The sequence below is a fragment of the Carassius auratus genome, unplaced genomic scaffold, assembly GCF_003368295.1.
Source record: "Carassius auratus strain Wakin unplaced genomic scaffold, ASM336829v1 scaf_tig00216160, whole genome shotgun sequence".
NCBI lineage: Eukaryota > Metazoa > Chordata > Actinopteri > Cypriniformes > Cyprinidae > Carassius > Carassius auratus.
In genome coordinates this window covers 23938-46179 of record NW_020528434.1, presented here as the reverse complement: position 1 = coordinate 46179, position 22242 = coordinate 23938, and the positions used below count along the sequence as shown (strand labels likewise).

General features: G+C 36.2%; 1 protein-coding gene across 2 annotated transcripts in view; it reads left to right on the top strand.

Annotated features, from left to right (window-relative positions):
• The window catches only part of mtor (mechanistic target of rapamycin kinase), a 154974-nt gene that overhangs the window by 120914 nt on the left and 11818 nt on the right, over positions 1-22242 (top strand). For both annotated transcript variants that reach the window (XM_026262449.1, XM_026262450.1), the window contains exons 50-55: positions 277-359; positions 464-536; positions 632-706; positions 2434-2569; positions 17319-17384; positions 17702-17782. In XM_026262449.1, the coding sequence (XP_026118234.1) occupies positions 277-359; positions 464-536; positions 632-706; positions 2434-2569; positions 17319-17384; positions 17702-17782 (514 nt within the window). The remainder of the gene's footprint in view (positions 1-276; positions 360-463; positions 537-631; positions 707-2433; positions 2570-17318; positions 17385-17701; positions 17783-22242) is intronic.

Here is a 22242-nt window from a genome sequence, read left to right as displayed (position 1 = left end):
TGTTGTTCTTGATTAAGAGTGGTATTCATCAAGATGTCTCAACATGTAGGCCATACTTGTCTAGTGTTCTTCTTACACACTGCATTGAAATTTGACCTTTCATCAGGTCATCTTTCAAGTCTTTGGCTTAACATTGCAGATTTTCTTCAGTTGCTCTGATTAAACATTTTATGATATTGTGCTTTTTCTTCAAGAACCTCAAAGTTTTAATTGATTACTTTTTCATTATTTTATTATTTTAATTAATGAAATAAAAATTGCTTACTCTTCATACAGGTTTGGTTTGATAGGAGGACCAACTATACCCGCTCACTAGCTGTCATGTCCATGGTTGGCTATATCTTAGGGCTTGGGGACAGGTACAAACTAAGATGGAATAATTGCTTTTTTATAAACACTTATCAAACTAGTTTATTCATTCATAAATTTGATCTTGCATAATCTTTTTTTCCTCTAACCACAGACATCCTTCCAATCTGATGTTGGACAGGCTCAGTGGAAAGATACTGCATATTGATTTTGGGGATTGTTTTGAGGTAGGATTTTTTTATTATTGTTATAAACAACAAAAATTATCAACATACAGTTGTTTTGTTTGTTTACATCAGTTTTTTTTCTGTATATATTTAAGGTTGCAATGACCAGAGAGAAATTCCCTGAGAAAATACCTTTTAGATTAACCCGGATGTTAACCAATGCCATGGAGGTAAGATGGTGTTGAAGCCTTAAATGTTTTTCACCTTGCCTTAACTAGTAACTTTTCCATATACTGGGAAAAGCAGTGATACCAAATATGTTTGTTTGCCTTGGTGTTAGTCTCATGTAAATAATGTTCCTTGTTTGAATAATAATAGAAGTAAAACATTTCTACTTAGTGAAAAAATTTTTTTATACGTGTGTGTGTGTGTGTGTGTGTGTGTGTGTGTGTGTGTATATATATATATATATATATATATATATATATATATATATATATATATATATATATATACAGTACAGACCAAAAGTTTGGACACACCATCCCATTCAAAGAGTTTTCTTTATTTTCATGACTATGAAAATTGTAGATTCACACTGAAGGCATCAAAACTATGAATTAACACATGTGGAATTATATACATAACAAAAAAGTGTGAAACAAGTGAAAATGTCATATTCTAGGTTCTTCAAAGTAGCCTCCTTTTGCTTTGATTACTGCTTTGCACACTCTTGGCATTCTCTTGATGAGCTTCAAGAGGTAGTCACCTGAAATGGTTTTGACTTCACAGGTGTGTGTATATATATGTGTGTGTGTGTGTGTGTGTATATATATATATATATGTGTGTGTGTGTGTGTGTGTGTGTGTCTGTGTGTGTGTGTGTTTTTGTGTGTATCTCATGGAAAAGTTCTTTATTTTTTTGTCATTTAATTCAAAACAGCAAACTTTCTTATACTCTAGATTCATTGCACACAAACTATCATATTTCAAGAGTTTTTTGTTTTAATTCTGATGGTTATGACTTACAGCTTAGGGAAATTTAAATTCAGTATCTCAAAATAAATATTTTCTAGATCTGTTCAAGATCTCCAAAACAGGTTTAATTATGAACTCAATACTTGGTTGGAGCTCCTTTTGCATGAATTACTGCTTCAATGCGGCTTGGCATGGGGGCAATCAGCCTGTGCATTATTAAAGCCCAGGTCACAATACCTCATAGATTCTCTGTGAGGTTCAGGTCAGTTGAGTTGACTGGCCAATCAAGCACAGTAAAATCATGCTTTACAAACAAAAAATAAAATAAATAATAATAATTAAAAATAATTTAAAGCGATTTAAAGCCTACATAAGGTAAGGTTGGGTTTATCTCTTTTATTTGGGACAAATTCCAAATGTTTCCATATTTGTGATGTTGTCCATTTGAAGCTAAACTTTTATTCATTAAAAATATTAAATAGGTTAAATAGGCTTTGTATTTCACACGTTTTAGTATCGACGGGGAAAAAAATCATAAAGAGCTAAAATATGCCCGTGGACCCCTGATCACATGAATAACACTTGAACGGCTTCTGTTTCCAAGGAATATGTGAGGCACCAGCATGATCAAAGTCACAATTCACAATTTTTGGTCACACAGTAAAGGCATAATTCAAAAATGCAAAGTGTTAGCAGTTTGAAAAATCAAGAATAATAACGGAGTTACAGTAATAAGAATTATTTGTAAATGCTGGACTGTTCTCATTTCAGTCTGCATATGGAACTTGGAGATTTTTGTTTTGTTTTATACGTAGACTGTAGCCTAAGACTATCCCACGTTTTGAAATTAACTCACTGTGGATGTTTTAATGGTTTTTAAGGATGTTACAATGTTATATTATAATGTTATTGTTGTTTACTTCGTCCTTCCATCTCTGTTTACAAACCAACATTTTATTGAAATCCTGTTTCCTTTCAGGTGACCGGACTGGATGGTAACTACCGGATTACATGTCACACGGTGATGGAGGTACTTCGTGAACACAGGGACAGTGTCATGGCTGTACTGGAGGCTTTTGTCTATGATCCATTACTCAACTGGAGGCTTATGGACAGTGAGAACACAAATTTTTCTTATTCAAAAGAGTTTTCTGAATCAGTGTCAAAAAGTGCCCTAGCCATCTCCACAGTATAGTGGGCACGCATTTAGAGAAAAATGCACCTTTCATTTGTTTTCAATTTGAATTTGCTAGTTTAACCTTTTAGCCAGCACCAGAACTCGGGCATCCAGAACAACCCTAAACTCGCACGTGTCAGTGTTTACAAATATATTAAATGAAATGGGACAAATTTAATCTTGACAAACTATGTATCATTATAAAGATCCAAGCCTCAAGCATTGACTACAGATCGCAGTTTTTCAATGGAAAGCTTATAAAGACTGTATTTGCTACATTTGTGTAAGCAGTACACATAAAAAGATGAACATTAGAAATGCAGTACATACGAGATCCATCATAATAATGAGTCATAAACACATCCACATCTATAAATCCCGGTTTAGTTAGAAAGGTAAGGGTCCACTGAACGACATCTCATGGAGCATGTTTGGCCAAACGAAGCAATAACATTTTAATATAGATCATAATTCCTTTAATAACGTTTCAGTTCTTCAGCGACAGAACTGTTTGTGTCCATTATCGAATAACTCACGGTCAGAAACTGGGTCTTGGAAGTAAAAAAACGGCATGGTTTTGCAGATTACAATGTCACAAACAGAATGAGGCGATCCACATGGAAAAATCAATGAAAGATAGGCGAAAGATATTTGAATTTTGGTGCTCCCTCGTGATGACTTGTGATGCGCTCTGACGCACCTGTCAGCTGATGGAGGCGAACTTATAGCGATCGCCTTTTTCTTTGTTTCTTTCATTTTTCAACAGTTTTTATATATGTGAGAGTGTGTTTTATGATGAATGTGAATGTATCTGCATGATTACCATCTGTTTGAGTGCAAATCAGCCCAAATCAGCTGGCTATTACTGTATGATCATGGCTATCAAAGTGAACGCGTCTATATGAATAGAGCATAGGTTCCCAACAGGGGGGTCCCGGCCAACAAGGGGGCGTCAGCGAGCTCTTTGGGGGGGTCGCGTCATATTTTTTAAAACTGTTGAGCAGTGAGCATTAAGGAGAACGATCACATTACATTAGCTAATTGTATCCATGATCCCGTTGCTCAGCGGTCCCCAACCTTTTTTGCGCCAAGGACCGGTTTAATGTCAGACAATATTTTCACGGACCGGGCTTTAAGGTGTGACGGATAAATACAACAAAATAAAATGATACGACTGGCATAAAAACTATGGTATATTGTAAATATAGTAATAATCATGAATCCACTGTGTATTCTTATGCAACTTTATTAGCAGCGTCCTCATAACATCACACCAACAACATAACATGAATAACATCCTCTCGCTCACTGACTCCGTGGCGTTTAAACATGTCTTAAAAATATAAGATACCGCAAAAATCCACCACTCCCGGCTCTACTGGTCCAGTCAGCGGAAGGCTGTGCCACAGTGTTGTTTTGTGTCGAAAATGTAAAAAATATAAATAATGAGCGAGTACATCATGAATCCATTTTCCAAGCCGTGTTTTTGTGTTATCCTGAATCACTACGGTACCCTTATAATAAGTGTTTATATTCCGACTATTTTAGTCTGGTTGGGGTCGGCAATGCTGCAGAGTAGCACAGTAGGTACCTGCGTGACTCGCCATAGATGTAAACAGAGAGAAGTACCTCCGGCAACAATGTTCTTCCGCTAGACGCGAGCGCCAAAAGTTACCGACTGCAGCTTTAATTTAAATTATTTATTCTTTCTTGTGCGGCCCGGTACCAAATGACGCACGAAACACGAAATGCAGAAAACACCAAGATAGCTACCTGAACAATGGTTTTATTTTATTTTCTCGTAGCAAAGAGTCCCTACCCCAGCCACAGTGCATTATCTGCGCCAAAGTCCTGCTAACGAATGCATGAGACAGTCTAATCTAATAAGATTAATCTTATTTGTGCATTAACATATCTGGTTATTGTAATAAAAATACAGTTTGTTTGGAAACAAAAAAAGTGTCATCCTTGCTGCAAGCTTACAAGAGCTGCAATACCATTAAATATCCACAATCTTGGATATGAACCATATATTTTTGCTGACTTATGTTTAGCCAAATAATTGGCATCCACAATTAACATGATTTCTTCCAATGAAACAATTATTTCAAAGGCCCTACACTAGCACAATTCACACTGTGTATGTCTGGCATTAAACAGCTTCAGAGAAATTTTGACCCTATCATCTGAATGTCGCAGTGGAAATCGAGACTCATCAGGCAACATTTTTCCAGTATTCTATTGTCCAATTTTGGAGAGGCTGTGCAAATTGTAGCCTGTTCTTAGCTGACAGGAGTGGCACCCGGTGTAGTCTTCTGCTGCTGTAGCCTATCTGCTTCAGGGTTTAGTTTGATGTGTTCAAAGATGGTATTTTGCATTCACTGGTTGTAAAGAGTGGTTATTTGAGTTACTGTTGCCTTTCTATCATCTCTGCCCACTCTCCTCTGACATTAACTAGGCATTTTCATCCACACAACTATTTAGTCTTTTTTGGACCATTCTCTGTAAAGCCTAGAGATGGTTGTGTGTGAAAATCCCAGTAGATCAGCAGTTTTTGAAATACTTAGACCAGCCCTTCTGGCACCAACAACCATTCCTGGTTCAAAGTCACTTAAATCCCCTTTCTCTGATGCTCGGTCTTAACTTCAGCAAGTTGTCTTCACCACATCTAGTTGCTGATATGTGATTGGCTGATTAGCAATTTGGTACACCAAGCAATTGAACATCTGTACCTAATAAAGTGGCCAGTGAGTATACACTTTAGGAAAAGTTCACTTGCAGTGTCACTTGCTATACTCTATCTAAAACTTTTTTAGACCGCATTTTAAAGGGTTCCATTTCATAAGTTTACTCAATGCTGTGTCAGTAACTGACACTATGGGAACTTCCTTTCAGATTTTGAAGAATGATACAGTGATGAAATTTTAACAGCATTCCTTGTCCAAACAAGGAAACAGTTTGGTGGTTATAATCAACTTATGAGAAGTCCTCAATGAGAAGTCCTCTCTTATGCGGTATAGTGAGTGCAGAGGTCCCCCTTTCATGGTCTTTAAGAGGTGTCTGGCAGTAAAAAAAAATAATAATACAAAAATTTAAATGCTGGTGCTAAAGAAATAGAGGGGTGGAGGCCATTGTAATGGAGTAATGAATGTAATTGTAAAAAGTAGGTCTGGTAATTTAATGCATTAATTAGATTAATTAATTATGGAGTCATGTCACCTTTATTTATATAGTGCTTTATATAGTGCAACTGAACAACATTTATTTGGAAAACAGTGTGTCAATAATGCAAAATGACAGTTAAAGGCAGTTCATTGTTGAATTCAGTGATGTCATAAATAGTTTAAATAGTATCTGTACATTTATTTGCAATCAAGTTAATGATATCGCTGTAAATGAAGTGACTCCAACTAAGCAAGCCAGAGGCGACAGCAGCAAGGAACCAAAACTCCATTGGTGACATAATGGAGAAAAAATCTTGATTGAAACCAGGTTCAGTTGGGGGGTCAGTTCTGCTCTGACCAGACGAAACCAGCAGTTCAATTCCAGGTTGCAGCAAAGTCAGATTGTGCAGAAGAATCATCTGTTTCCTGTGGTCTTGTCCTGGTGCTCCTCTGAGACAAGGTCTTTATAGGGGATCTGTATCTGGGGCTATAGTTGTCCTGGTCTCCGCTGTCTTTCAGGGTAGTAGAGGTCCTTTCTAGGTGCTGATCCACCATCTGGTCTCGATACATACTGGATCCGGGTGACTCCAGTGACCCTCTGATCTGGATACAGACTGGATCTGGTGGCTACAGTGACCTCGGAATAAGAGAGAAACAGACTAATATTAGCGTAGATGCCATTCTTCTAATGATGTACAAATACATAGGGTGTTATGGGAAGTGTTCCCGGTTCCGGTTTACCTAATTAATGCAGCCTAAAAAGCCTTTAACAGATTTGGATATTAAAAGCATATTAGTATGTTATGTGTAAGCCAGGTTAAAGAGATGGGTCTTTAATCTAGATTTAAACTGCAAGAGTGTGTCTGCCTCCCGAAAAATGTTAGGTAGGTTATTCCAGAGTTTAGGCGCCAAATAGGAAAAAGGATCTGCCGCCCGCAGTTGATTTTGATATTCTAGGTATTATCAAATTGCCTTAGTTTTGAGAACATAGCGGACGTAGAGGATTATAATGTAAAAGGAGCTCATTCAAATACTGAGGTGCTAAACCATTCAGGGCTTTATAAGTAATAAGCAATATTTTAAAATATATACGATGTTTGATAGGGAGCCAGTGCAGTGTTGACAGGACTGGGCTAATATGGTCATACTTCCTGGTTCTAGTAAGAAGTCTTGCTGCTGCATTTTGGACTAGCTTTAGTATGTTTACTAAGCAGAACAACCACCCAATAAAGCATTACAATAATCTAACCTTGAGGTCATAAATGCATGGATTAACCTTTCTGCATTTGACATTGAGAGCATAGGCCGTAATTTAGATATATTTTTGAGATGGAAAAATGCAGTTTTACAAATGCTAGAAACGTGGCTTTCTAAGGAAATATTGCGATCAAATAGCACACCTAGGTTCCTAACTAATAACGAAGAATTGACAGAGCAGCCATCAAGTCTTAGACAGTGTTCTAGGTTATTACAGCAGAGTTTTTAAGTCCTATAATTAACACCTCTGTTTTTTTTTCAGAATTTAGCAGTAAGAAATTACTCGTCATCCAGTTTTTTTATATCGACTATGCATTCCATTAGTTTTTCAAATTGTTGTGTTTCACCGGGCCGCGAAGAAATATAGAGCTGAGTATCATCAGCATAACAGTGAACGCTAACACCATGTTTCCTGATGATATCTCCCAAGGATAACATATAAAGCGTGAAGAGTAGCGGCCCTAGTACTGAGCCTTGAGGTACTCTTACTCATACTGCACTTGTGATCGATATGATACATCTTCATTCACTGCTACGAACTGATGGCGGTCATATAAGTACAATTTAAACCATGCTAATGCACTTCCATTGATGCCAACAAAGTGTTCAAGTCTATGCAAAAGAATGTTGTGGTCAATTGTGTCAAACGGAACACTAAGATACAATAAAACTAATAGAGAGATACACCCACGATCAGATGATAAGAGCAGATCATTTGTAACTCTAAGGAGAGCAGTCTCAGTACTATGATACAGTCTAAATCCTGACTGGAAATCCTCACATACTGTATACCATTTTTCTCTAAGAAGGAATATAATTGTGAGGATACCACCTTTTCTAGTATCCTGGACAGAAGAGGGAGATTCGAGATTGGTCTATAATTAACTAGTTCTTTGGGGTCAAGTTGTGTTTTTTTGATTAGAGGCTTAATAACAGCCAGTTTGAAGGTTTTGGGGCATATCCTAATGACAGTGAGGAATTTATAATAGCCAGAAAAGGATCTATGACTTCTGGAAGCACCTCTTTTAGGAGCTTAGATGGTATAGGGTCTTACATACATGTTGTTGGTTTAGATGATTTAACAAGTTTATACAATTCTTCCTCTCCTATAGTAGAGAATGAGTGGAACTGTTCCTCAGGGGGTCTATAGTGTTTGATGCGATACTGTAGCTGACGGCTGAATGGTTGCAATTTTATCTCTAATAGTATCGTTTTTAGAAGTAAAGTAGTTCATAAAGACATTACTGCTGTGGTGTTGGGAAATGTCAACCCTTGTTGAGGCTTTATTTTACGTTAATTTAGCCACTGTATTGAATAAATACCTGGGGTTATGTTTGTTTTCTTCTAAAAGAGAAGAAAAGTAATCGGATCTAACCTAAACCTAAAAAGCAGTCTTTTGTGGTAGAAGTGATGATTCTACCATACTTGTAACAAGAAGTAGAATTTACAATTTTGGCTATATGAAGTTTGCACAAAACTAAATAATGATCTGAGATATCATCACTTGGCTGCACAATTTCAACACTATCAACATCAATTCCATGTGACAGTATTAAATCTAGAGTATGATTTTGAAAATGAGTAGGTCCTGAAACGTGTTGTCTAACCCCAATAGAGTTCAGAATGTCTATAAATGCTGATCCCAATGCATCTTTTTCATTATCAACATGGATATTACAATCACCAACTATTAAAACTTTATCTGCAGCCAGAACTAACTCGGATGTAAAATCACCAAACTCTTTAATAAAGTCTGTTTGGTGCCCTGGTGGCCTGTATACAGTAGCCAGTACAAACATAACAGGGGATTTATCATTAATATTTGTTTCTCTGGATAATGTTATATGTAGCACCATTACTTCAAACGAGTTATACTTGAAGCCTCCCCCTTTGCCTTTTAGTCACGGCTCATGTTTATAACAGTAATCATGGGGGGTGGACTCATTTAAAATAATGTAATCATCAGGTTTTAGCCAGGTTTCTTTCAAACAGAGCACATCTAGATTATGATCAGTGGTCATATTATTTGCAAAAAGTGTTTTCGTAGAAAGGGATCTGATATTCAATAAGTCAATCTTTATCATTTGTTTATCCATATTGCATCTGTTTTTTACTTGTTGAACCTCAATTAAATTGTTAATCTTAACTTGGTTTGGACGTTTTTTGTATTTTCTAGTTCGGGGGAACAGACACAGTCTCTATAGTGTGGTATCTAGGTAAAAGAGTCTCTATGTGCTGAGAATTAGCTGATCTCTGTGACGTGAGGCAGCTAGCAGACGGTCGGTTTAGCCAGTCTGTCTGCTTCCTGACCTGGGCCCCAGTTATTCAAGTATAAACACTAAGACTATTTGCCATATTTCTAGAGAGAAGAGTGGCGCCACCCCAGGAGGGATGTAGACCATCTCTTTTCAATAGGTCAGGTCTGCCCCAGAAGCTCGTCCAATTGTCTATGAAACCTATGTTATTCTGTGGGCACCACTTAGACATCCAGCCATTAAGTGATGACAATCTGCTATGCATCTCTTCACCACGGTAAGCAGGGAGGGAACGAGAGCATATTGCAGTGTCTGACATCGTGCTTGCAAGTTCACACACCTCCTTAATGTTATTTTTAGTGATCTCTTACTGGCGAAGTCAAACATCATTAGCGCTGGCATGAATAACAATCTTACTGTATTTACGTTTAGCATTAGCCAGCACTTTTAAATTTACCAAGATGTCAGGTGCTCTGGCTCCCGGTAAACATTTGACTATGGTGGCTGGTGTCTCTATATTCACGTACTGTACAATAGGATCACCAATAGCTAGAGCACTTTCATCAGGTTTCTCAGTGGGTGCATCACTGACTGGGGAGAACCTGTTTAATGTGTTGATCGGAACAGAAGATCAGTGTTTTAACCCACGACTACGCTACCCAGTTGCCCTGCTGCAGGGGCTCTGTTGCCAGGACCGGACAATGTACAGGAATCCCTGAGCTAGACGCATCCAAAGCCGTATCTAGAGCCCTAACATTCTTACTGTCCTCAATTAAAGTTTGGAATGCGTGTCTCTAATTCTGAAATCTTCTCTGTCAGCCTAACTATATCCCTGCATTTGTCACATGTGAATCCCTCATCTGCGACAGAGATAGATAAACTGTATATATGACAAGAGATGCAAATAACAATAGCATGAGAAGCCATTACTCACCGTGCTTGATGAAATATTCTTACTGCGGTTGTTTGATGAACTTTTGAAAAACTAGAGCGAGAGAGAGGAGAGGAGAAAAGAAAACAGCTATAGGTTCGAATGAAAACGCTAATGACAAACTGGTGTACGGCACGGATATAAAATAAAAGTGAATGATCAAAATTAATCTGATAAGATTGATCGATAATATCAGAAATATGGTGTGAATTAAGTTATATTTCATCACTTTTAAAAAAACAGAGAGTGATAGTAGGAAAGATTCTAGAGAAAAAAAGAAATAAATAAAAACAGTTACACGGAGCTATGATTAGCAACCGAAGGCCAGCTGGAAGTAGAGAAAACACTGTCCAACAGCCAACAGCCATTTGTACTTTTTAAATGCATATAATGGAATGCATACATCAAAAAATAAACATTTAATTATTACCCATTGTTTCTCTGTCTGTACATGTACTGTGAACAACGACAATAAAGTTGACAGATTAATTAAGTGCATTTAAGAACCATTCAGTTGGGGTTTTAAATAAAGCATTTTCTGATATGAACATTAAACACATAAAACATTAATTTAATTTATCTTTTTAATTCTTGAAAATTAAGCAAACTTAACTTTTTGATAAACAAAGGGGATTTACTATTAAAAATAAAACATGGAAGAAATGTTGTGTGATTTAAATGTTTGATTTTTTTTCAGTAGTAAGCTATGTACATTCTGCTGACCAATAGTAATACATCTCTGGCAAATACTTGTCTTTAAACTAAACAGGACTTTATTTTGATAGGTTGACGTACCTTTACAGTTCTGTGTATGTGATGTGTTGTGGTTTCATATTTAAATGTACTGTTCCGGCTTAATATTTACAGATATTACTCCATATCGTGATTTGATGTACGTGCAATGACCTATTTAGATTAATTCATTCATAATTTGGCAAATTTCTATGTCATTCCGCATTAAACTGTAAAATCAGTTTTTATGACTTGATTTCGCGATTCCCTCCACGTTTTCTGCATTTCAGAAATCATAGGGCCCTAGTTGTGATATGCCAGCTCTATCTTGCAATGGACACATGCCACAATGTTCTCTGTACGTTTGCCCGCACCCTCAAATCAAAACACTGCTGAATAGGGCTGGACGATTAATCGAAAAGTAATCGAAACCGAAAATCGGACTTCTAACCGATGTAATTTTCCCATGTCGGTTTTTAATCCTGTTAATACTTGCCCCTTAAAAGCATACTACAGCGTGTGTAGCCACATGACTCTGCCCCGTCCAGTCAGTGGCATAAAAGCAAAACACGGAGGTGAACGCCGGTTCAACACATAGTAATGGCCTTGCATCTTCACTAAACTTTGTCAGTTGTATTTGTTTTATGGTTTGGACATTCAAGCGATTAGATGATCGGATATGTATTATTATATTCACACGGCTTCATCTGCACAGCTTTCAGACAGTGTTAATTTCGTTGACTAAATATTTTCGTCATTATTTTCGTCACGAATATATTTTTGCGGACGAAAACGAAACGAAAACTAAAAAAGAAGGCACTGATGGAGACTAAAACTATGACTAAATTGACTGACATTATCGTCAACGAATAAAGGACGAGACGAAAATAGACTGTGACGAAAATCAAATCAGCAGACGGGAGAGATGCGAGGAATGAACAAAAGAACCGGCAAAACGGGAACAGGCGAGACTGCTTGAGAGAAGAGAACCAATCCGAGCCTGACTTATTGAGGTGTGAAGCGAAGGTTTTCAGTTTTTAAATGAGCTCGCGGGAAGTCGGCATTCGAAGAGGTGATGTCTAAAAGAGCGACAAAATGTCCACAGCTCACTTCACGTTTGACGACGAACAAAACATAACAAAGTGTAAAGCACGCGGAGTGCTCATTCGTGGCAAGAACACAACCAATTTGAAAATACATTTACAGACGAGCCACCTGGACATTTTCTCAAATGTAATTTCATAACGATGTTCTTTTGTTTATTGAGCTAAGCAAAATTGGAAGACTGCAGTGCGTAGATGTTGTAGCATTAAATATTGCGAACTGAAAAGTACTGTATAATAGCCCCTTCTTCAAGTTAGATGAGAGCACAATACTAATACGTAATATTATGATACATACATTTGATTAATACTAATGTTTAGTATATTTTATAATGTTCTACTTGCTGACTATCACAAATATTTCTATATTAGTCATGTGAAACGTGAATATTCACATCCTATCATTATACATACTAATCTAGCAATATTGTAGTATTTAAAACATACAATATTGCTAGACAAATGAATACCTTATAAAATCTTGTTACTTTTTTTATCCACCCAACTTATTAAATATTTACTTTAAATTTATGCACTTATTGTTCAGCTCAGCTGTAAGCTTTAAGGTCCTGGACCTAACTTTATTTTTCTTTTATTGATGGTCAGTTGGCAGCTAGTTATTGTTTACATTATCATGACAGTGTTTGTTGCTGCATAAAAGCTTTTGAATCAAAATAAATACACAGTTATGTTGAAATAAAGTTGAATTTGTGTTTTATATATTTTGGTTAAGTTTGTTTCCTATACCAGCTGTAAAAAATTGTCAAGTAAATCTGTTATTGATTTTTGTCTTATTTTAGTCGACTAAAATACCAAGCAATTTTAGTCGACTAAAATAAGACTAAAATTAAAACAAATCAGATGACTAAAACTTGACTAAAACTAAAAAGAATTATAGTCAAAAGACTAAGACTAAAACTAAATTAAAATTTTGTGTCAAAATTAACACTGCTTTCAGAAGGTGAACGAGCTCGACAAGCAGTAGCACTTCTGTCATCATTCACCTCGTGCATGCGCTGTTGACAGCCACGCACCCCGTCCACGTGCAGGCACTTTTTGAGACCGCATGGATGGATGCGTGGCTGTCCGCAAGCCCTCTTGATGACGAAAATTACATAATGCAGACGGTGCGCTGATGCGGATGGTCAGATTATACTTTGGCCTTTATCAGTGGCGCACGAGATGCGATGACAATATAAAAGTGTCATTTCATTATAATGTTTTTGTTAACCTATACAGTTGAAGCAACTAGATGCAGCGGTGCTGCGTTGTTGAATCAAAATATTGCGGAAAAAGAGAATGTGGAGATGATATTGTTTACGTCAAAACTGAAACCAAGCCATTCACACAGAACACATATTTTACGCATTTTCTAGAGAGGGACGTCTTCTATTACCCTTGCACTTGCGTCTCACACAACAGAGTCGCATGTTTAGAAAGTAATGTAAAATTAAGGTGGGTTCAGTTTTTTTTCAAAAACATATCTTGAGACTTTATGGTGGGTTTTCCCCATCCTACTGCATCTCATGTTTAAATGAAAAATGTACTCTATGTTATTGGCTTTCACCCTTTTGGATTAAACTATGCATGCACACATGGTGCTGTTTTGTTTATAGTTCTTTAAGCTACTTAATTATAATTGGCTTATAAACATTATTTTAAATATTATGCACTTTTTCCACAGTCATATTTTCTTATGCTTTGAATAAACGTGCATTAGTAAAAAAAAATATTTATTTATATTTTTATTTATTTATCTTTATCTGCTCTTTATTTATCTCTTACACCAAGCAATAATCTGTAAGAAATGTTACGAACATAGATAAAATAACTGCTGATAGTAAGCTATGATGTCAGATCGCTCTTTCAATAGGAAAAAATATCTCACCTTTAATAGTCAATCATATTTACAGTACAAACCTTATCAGGGAAAAAAAAAACTGAAACGAGGTAAAATGTTCAATTAATCTAGGTTTTGATTTTAGGCCATAATCGTCCAGCCCTACTGCTAACTCCTTGCATTATGCGATTTATGACGCAGCGCTTATGTCTCCTTCCTTTTGCTTTGTGGGTGACGTAAATGCATTGTGTCACATAAAAAAAAATCATTGCAAAAGAAACTTACTTGAGATTTAAAATGAATTAAAAGAGGCTTCGAGGCAGAGGAATTTGCTTCGATAATTTTTTGTAATCGAGTTACTCGAGGAATCGTTTCAGCCCTAATGTGTATCTTTGTCATTCCTTTATCTTGTTAAAATTTAAGAACAAAGATTTTTATCTTTGCCCTCTTTGGCCTAAATATCTGCCTTTTTTTTTTTTACCTTGAAATTCTGTCTTTTATAATTGGAAAATTAGTTTGGCTGTAACACTCAGACAACTTGCAAAATAGTAAAACCAAGATGACAAAGGATTGTGATAAAATGTGAACTGTGATATAGGCTTGGGCTGTTTCCAAATTTTGATAACGTCAAACCTCCTCCCTATTTTACCTCGGTATACGGTATTACCGTGAATAATTAAAAAATGATGACGTAAGGCTGAGACGGCATCACCAAACTGTTGGCTTGTGCCTAAAACCATTCATAAACTGAACAACAAAATAAAATTGCCATAAAAAAAAAGAAAGAAAAAAAGTCCACAATAAAACCTAATTAGGTCACGTTCTGTGATTCTCCACGGCATATTTGAAGATGTATGCAAGCAAAAAATAATTAATGAATGAATGAATAAGAACTGCGGTCTAATACAGTACTTCAAATATGCCGTGGAGAATCACAGAAAGTGACCGCATTCAAGAACATTGTTGCGGCATCTCTCAAGCAAAAAAAATAAACACAGCTAACTTGGAGAATGCAGTGAAAACTCCTCTTCTCGCGTCTGCCCTTGACCCTCGGCACAAACATCTCCGGTTTCTCGATGAAAACATGAGACAAGTAAGAAAAAAAAACTTTTTTGAACATTATTAGAACATTTTCCTTGATTCGAGTGGTGCCGATGCAGCCGCTGCCACCAACGATGAAGAGAATGCAATGCCCACTTGTCGGAAAAGGCTGAGCCAGTTCTCCAGCAATGATTACAGAGAGTCCAGCCGAGACGAGTGGGAACAGTTCTTGCTGGAGCCACGTATTCCACCAGATGAGGATCCCATTCAGTGGTGAAACGAACACACAAAGTGCTTCACAAAATGTATTCGCTTAGCACACCGTTATTTGTGAGTCCAGCAAACGTCTGTGCCGTCAGAGCGCGTTTTCTCCACGGCTGGCCTTATTGTTAACAGACTAAGGAGCAGACTTTCCCCCGATCATGTTTACATGCCCGTATCTCTTAACAAGAACATGTACAACAATAGAAAAAAAGCAAAAAAGATTTGCTTACAGTTTCAAAGTTAAGTGTAAGCTACATTCTCTACAATAGCCTAACGTTCTTTAAGTTTTTTCTTTGTACATTTATTTTTTTTTTTTGCTTTTAATTTGTACTTTTTTTGTTTGCACGCATTGTTAAAGGTTTTCAGCTACAAAACACGATGTGTAATGTTCAAGCTTATTGTGTGTAAGCTTGTTCAAAAATGACAGAAACAATAAATGTTGCTGAAAAATAACGTCTCAGTAAACTTAATTTACATAAACGAATATTCGTTTTTTGTGAGCTCAAAATTATTCGAATTTGCGGAAAACGCCCGTAAAAATCACACTGCACTAACAACTTTTAATAACAAAGAGCAGCTTATAAAAAAAGAGCAAATAGATCCACAACAGTCAACCAGAGTTTAATTAAAATAAACATCCATACATATATATATATATTATCAAAATTGAAAAAGCAATAGGTCTAAATAAAAACAACTTCTTTCCAGTCTTCTTTCCAAAATTGTTTTTAATGAAAACCAAATAAAAGTACCTGAATCCATTAAATAAGTAAAAAATAAACACAGTGCCAATAGGAACGAATGGCAATTAAGTGGCATACAATCTAGTCAAGATTTTTCGCTAGGGCACGCTGTGGACCGACAACTTTACCTACGGTGCTGAAAACCTGCTCCGATGGTGTGCTTGTGGCACAGACGCACAGGTACTTTCGTGCCACTCGTGACATCTGGAGAAAACATCTGGTCATACAGATAAAAGTAATCAATCTTTTGAATCTGTATAAGTTTATGTGTGTACACTCAGAATAACAACAAAGCGCTGTGATTCTGTAAAATAAATAAATTAAACAAGATGCAGTTTCTGCTGTCTGGGTTGTGAACTTGAGCGAGAAACTTCGAAACTCAGTGAATGAAAAATAAATCTAAAGAGAATGAAATGTCAAATAAATAAAAAATTAAATAGAAAACGTGTTAGCATGGATGATTTACATTAAATTTGATGTGTGTCCAATACACATTGTGCATTAAGAAAAAAACTACATTTACATTTTTTATGATTTTTTTTTTGTGGGAGTGGGACAGAAGAGATTTGAAAATCCACTCCCGTGTCACCGTCTTGTGCACACCCAAGAACTTGGTTCTGCTCACTGTATCCAGTCGCACCATTGATTGTCAGAGGAACATGTTGAGTGTAGACTCTCCTGAAGTCAACAACAATCACCTTCATGTTCTCCACATTCAGAGAGAGTTTGTTGTCACTGCACCACCCAGCCAGGCGGCTCACCTCACTCCTGTAGCTTACCTTTGTTGCTAATTAGACCCACTACAGTTGTGTCATCCACAAACTTAATGAAGATATTGGAGTTGTGTGACGGTGTGTAGTTGTCAGTCTGGGTCAGCAGAGTAAAGAGGAGGGGGCTCTGGCTTGCTTAGTTGGGGACCCTTCATTTACTGCGATTTCGTTGACTTGATTGCAAATGATTGCACAGATACTATTTAAACTGAACTGAGATGCATGATGATATCACTGAATTCAATGATGAACTGCCTTTAACTGTCATTTTGCATTATTGACACCGTTTTCCTAATGAAAGTCGTTCAGTTGCTTTTACACAATCTGTTTTGTTTAAAGCACTTTATAAATAAAGGTGACTTGACTTAACATCCTTGGGGCCCCTAGTGACCCTGTATGCAGTAGCCAATACAAGTTAAATAGATTTTTTTCATTTATTTATTTACAAGTATACCCTTTTAGTTTATACATTTTTCTGTTTTAAAATATTAGCCTAAAATCTTGATGTTAGGTTGATTGTCAGACCCTTTTTTTGTGCGAAAAGTAAAGTTAATCAAGTAACTGGGTGTGTCTTTTCTTTCCTACAGCAAACACTAAAGGAAACAAGCGCTCCAGGACTAGAACTGACTCTTACACGGCAGGACAGTCTGTCGGTGAGTCTTTGACTTTTTCAGTCTAATTAATAGTGCCATAGTTGGGTCAACTCCCCTGTAAAATACCTTGACAAGCAGAGAGATATAGAAAATGATGTAGTAGTACAAAATAAAGCAGTTCCCAAGATTTTGTTCACACTGCCAGAGCTTTCCCTTGAATAATGCTTTTATTTACACAGACTCAGACAGTCCCATGAAGACAAAGTGACATTATGATGTGACTTCAAATGTACTCATCCATGATTCCCATTAAAACTATTGCATGTTCTTGGTAATAGATTAATTTTTGTGTTGTCTTTTTGGTATTTTTCATGTAGAAGCCATGGAGGGTATTGACCTGGGAGAAACAACCCACAAAAAGCCTGGAACTACAGTGCCTGAGTCAATTCACTCCTTTAGTAAGTCCTTGAAGACTTAACTTCAATCCTGAAAGTCATTATCCAGTTTTCCTGGATAGTTCTAATTTACAAGTTCAGAAGTCATGATTATTATCTAAAGTGATTTTGATCAAATTAAATTGAAGTTTTAAATTTCTTTCCTTTAGACTAACTGTCAAAAGCAGAACAGGTTTTATCTACATTTGTCATTAGTCCCTATGTCCCTAGACCTGAAAGACAACTAAAAGGATATTATCACTATTATTCATCAATAGATGTATTAAAAATCCAAAGCTTTGAGGATAGGATCTGACATAAGACTTTATCCTGAAGTGTCACAGGTTCCAAATATTAGGCAGCACAACTAATGTTTCCAACACTGATTATAGATCAGCATATTAAAAAGGTTTCTGAACAAACATATGACACTGAAGCCTGTAATAATGGCTGATGAAAATTCAGCTTTGCCATCACAGGAATAAATTTAATAAGTATTACAAAAGTTATTTTAAAATAGAAGAAAATTAAATATTTTTAATTATAATAATATTTCACAATTTTTACTGTAAATGCTGTTTTATGGAATTTTGTATCCATAAGTAAATTGTCCAAATAAAATTGATTCGAACAGAATGCTTCTGGCTTTAAAAATGTACAGCATGCACATAATAAATGGAAGTAGAAACAAGCGATCACATATTTAAGCAGATGCTTATGCAAAATAACTCAATCATCAAACATTAAACAGCAAATAAATGAAACCTAATGTTAAATGATTGAAATAGTATAGGAGTAGTAGTATAGGACTGTGCACGCAGGGGTGTTTGTGGTGGCAATCTACTCCATCTACAGTACAGTAGGTGGACAACCTAAATTGGTATTACTGCCACGGCATTAACTGCATGTCAGTCGCGTGTTAAAATCATTGGCGAAAGTACCGCCAGGTGGCGCAAGGGACGGTTTGCGAAATGAATGTAATTGTAAAATGAGATAAAAGGAGGAAGTAAAACAACAATAACATCATGATATAACATTGTAACATCTTTAAAAAATATTAAAACATTTACAGTGAGTTAATTTCAAAACTAAAGATAGTCTTAGGCTACAGTATACTCAAAAATCTAAAGAAGACATTTGCACAAAGGAACATATGCATGCTATTGTTATTAAACAGTAAATAAATGTAAGGCCTATGTATGTATATATATATATATATATATATATATATATATATATATATATATATATATATATATATATGGATGTTTATTTTAATTCAACTCTGGATATATATATACGGATAAAAAGCTCCATGTTTTCATTTTGGTTCATTCTTGGTTTGAAAAAAAATCATCAGGTTCCATATGCAGAGCGAAATGAGAACGGTCCAGCATTTGGCAATAATTATTATAAACCCTGTTAATATTCTTGATTTCTTGAGCTACTAACACTTTGCATTTTTGAATTATTCCTTATGTGTGACCAAAAATTTAGTATTTGAGAATTGAGTTTTCTGTTTCAGCTGTTTGATCGTGCTGGTGTCTCGCCCACATATTCACTGGAAACAGCAGCAGTCAACTTACTCCACATATTGTTAATTATGATTTTTTTCCATCGATACTGAAACACCCGTGAACTACAAAGCCAATTTTACCTCATGAATAATAGTTAAGCTTCAAATCATCACGAATATGGAAATGGATTTCTCCTGAGTGAGAGAATGAGAAAGCCCAACCTTACCTTAATTTTTTATAGCTAAGCCTATATTATTATATACTGCAATTATATTTATCCATTAGAATTATATATTTTTAATTATTGTTTTGTTCTGATATATTTGTTAAATTTAAAGGATTTGTTGTGAAGTGAAGGGAACTAAATATATCCTGTTGGTACATTAGAACATTATCAGGCCAGCCGTTATTATTTCTAAATGTAATAAAATGCATCTTATACATGATTATATAATATTAAAAATAAAAAATAAAAACATGCAGCAAACGAAAATAGATGATTAATCCGTTAAAATGCAACCTATACACAACTTATATATTTTTTCCTCTCACAAACATAATTTATTTTTTAGCGTGTTCAAAAAAATAAATAAAGAAAACATGCAGCAAATGAAAATAGGCGATTAATCCGTTAAAATGTGTTACTCTAAGTTAACAGTAGTTATTATATATTTCAGAACAGAGCCTGGGCCTAATCTAGGCTATCCAGGGTTGTTTTGACATTTTACCCTCTATGAATTAATAATATGTTATCATGTTTATTCTTGTATAAAAGAAGTGTTTATTCTTTAAGAAAATAAGGGAAAAATAAGGGATGATCCAAAGATTTATTTTGCTTCACCTATTTATGTAGGCTATAATTATTCAAAAATAAAATAAATAATAATAAAATTATGTCAATAAAAAAAATTTAAACAATGGAACTTAATTTTGTGAACTAAAATATTAATTCAACCATACAGCATGTGAATAAATAAAATGCATACTTCTCATAACATTTCATTATTCATAAAATGCAAAACGTTTCTGGTGTTTGGATTTGTACTTCAATATAATGAGCTTCAAGTTTATAGTGGAGCGGCTAAGTGCTTATGTTTGGCAGAATCGTTCAGTTTATGATACAAGCGTGCAAATTGGCATGAGCAGTCTCCATGGGACACTTGACAAGAAAATTGTCAGAGCCAATTGAAATTTCAAGATGGCCGACACCTTAGTGGAGCAGTTAAGTGTTATAGTGGTTTATTTGGTGATACAAGCATGAAAATTAGCATGAGCAGTCTCTGTGGGTGACTTGACAATAAGCCACCTACAGCTACTTGAAATTTCAAGATGGCAGCCATTTTTCAAGATGGCCACCACCTTAGTGGAGCAATTAGGCTTAAAGGGTTAGTTCACCCAGATAGCAAATTTATGTAATTAATAACTTACCCTCATGTTGTTTCAAACCCGTAAGACCTCAGTTTATCTTTGGAACACAGTTTAAGATATTTTAGATTTTGTCCGAGAGCTCTCAGTCCCTCCATTGAAGCTGTGTGTATGGTATACTGTCCATGTCCAGAAAGGTAAGAAAAAAATCATCAAAGTAGTCCATGTGACATCAGAGGGTCGGTTAGAATTTTTTGAAGCATTGAAAATACATTTTAGTCCAAAAAAAGCAAAACAACGACTTGGCATGAGCAGTCTTTGTGGGTCACTTGATAAAAAGCCACCTACAGCTACTGGAAATTTCAAGATGGCGGCCATTTTTCAAGATTACCACCACCTAAATGGAGCAGTTAGGTAATATAATTGTTTAGTTAGTGACATAAGCATGCAAATTGGTATGAGCAGTCTCTAAGGGTTGCTTGACAAGAAAACACTCTCAGCCACTTGAAATTTCTATTTTCAAGAAGGCCGACCCCTGGATACTCAAAAGATCAATTTTCCGAGAGAAATGTTTTGGGGGGTTTTTTTTCATTAAAATGGGAAGTTGTGGCCTAATCGTTAGAGAGTCGGACTCCCAATCGAAAGGTTGTGAGTTCGAGTCCCGGGCCGGCAGGAATTGTGGGTGGGGGGGAGTGCATGTACAGTTCTCTCTCCACCTTCAATACCACAACTGAGGTGCCCTTGAGCAAGGCATCGAACCCCCAACTGCTCCCCGGGCGCCGCAGCATTAATGGCTGCCCACTGCTCCGGGTGTGTGTTCACAATGTGTGTGTGTGTGTTAACTGCTCTGTGTGTGTGCACTTCGGATGGGTTAAATACAGAGCACAAATTCTGAGTATGGGTCACCAATACTTCGCTGAATGTCACGTCACTTTCATGTCACGTCACTTTCATTAAGGATGATTTGGTTTCATTTTATTTTATATGTTTTAGATTATTCTAAAGAACAACTTTTAACACATCAATATACAGTTGTGTTGATTTGTTAATTCTAGATAGATTAGACAAGAGTGAATATCAGGGCACACTGGTGATATATCACTGCTGTTAAACTCCGAGTGGGGTTCAATGTCAGCTAATTGTAAAGTTAGTATCCCAAATGCTGTCTAATCTACCACAAAACAGTTAGATAGCCGCACCTGAATTGACAGGTTGTGCCAGCACGGGAGAGCCGAGCCAAGGTTAATGGGGTTTTAGTTAACCGGATAGTGTACAGATTGCACGGGATATAAATGGCATTGGATGAACAATCGGACTAAGTGTAGGGTTAAAGCATGAACTTAGTTGTATCCCATACATCAAAGTGCTTGGTAAAAGGTGGTAAAAGGATAAACCCTCTGCCTCTGCCTATACATTTGTTGCAAACATGGCAGAAGCCATAATAACAGTTGAGAAAACTAACTGGGACAGATGTTTCAAGGAAAAACCCATTCATCCGAGTTTATTCAACAGAGAGCACGATCGTACTGGTTATGATATCATTCATAAGATCAATGCTCTGCCTATCTTACTTAGTCCAAACCGACTAGATGAAGGTTATGG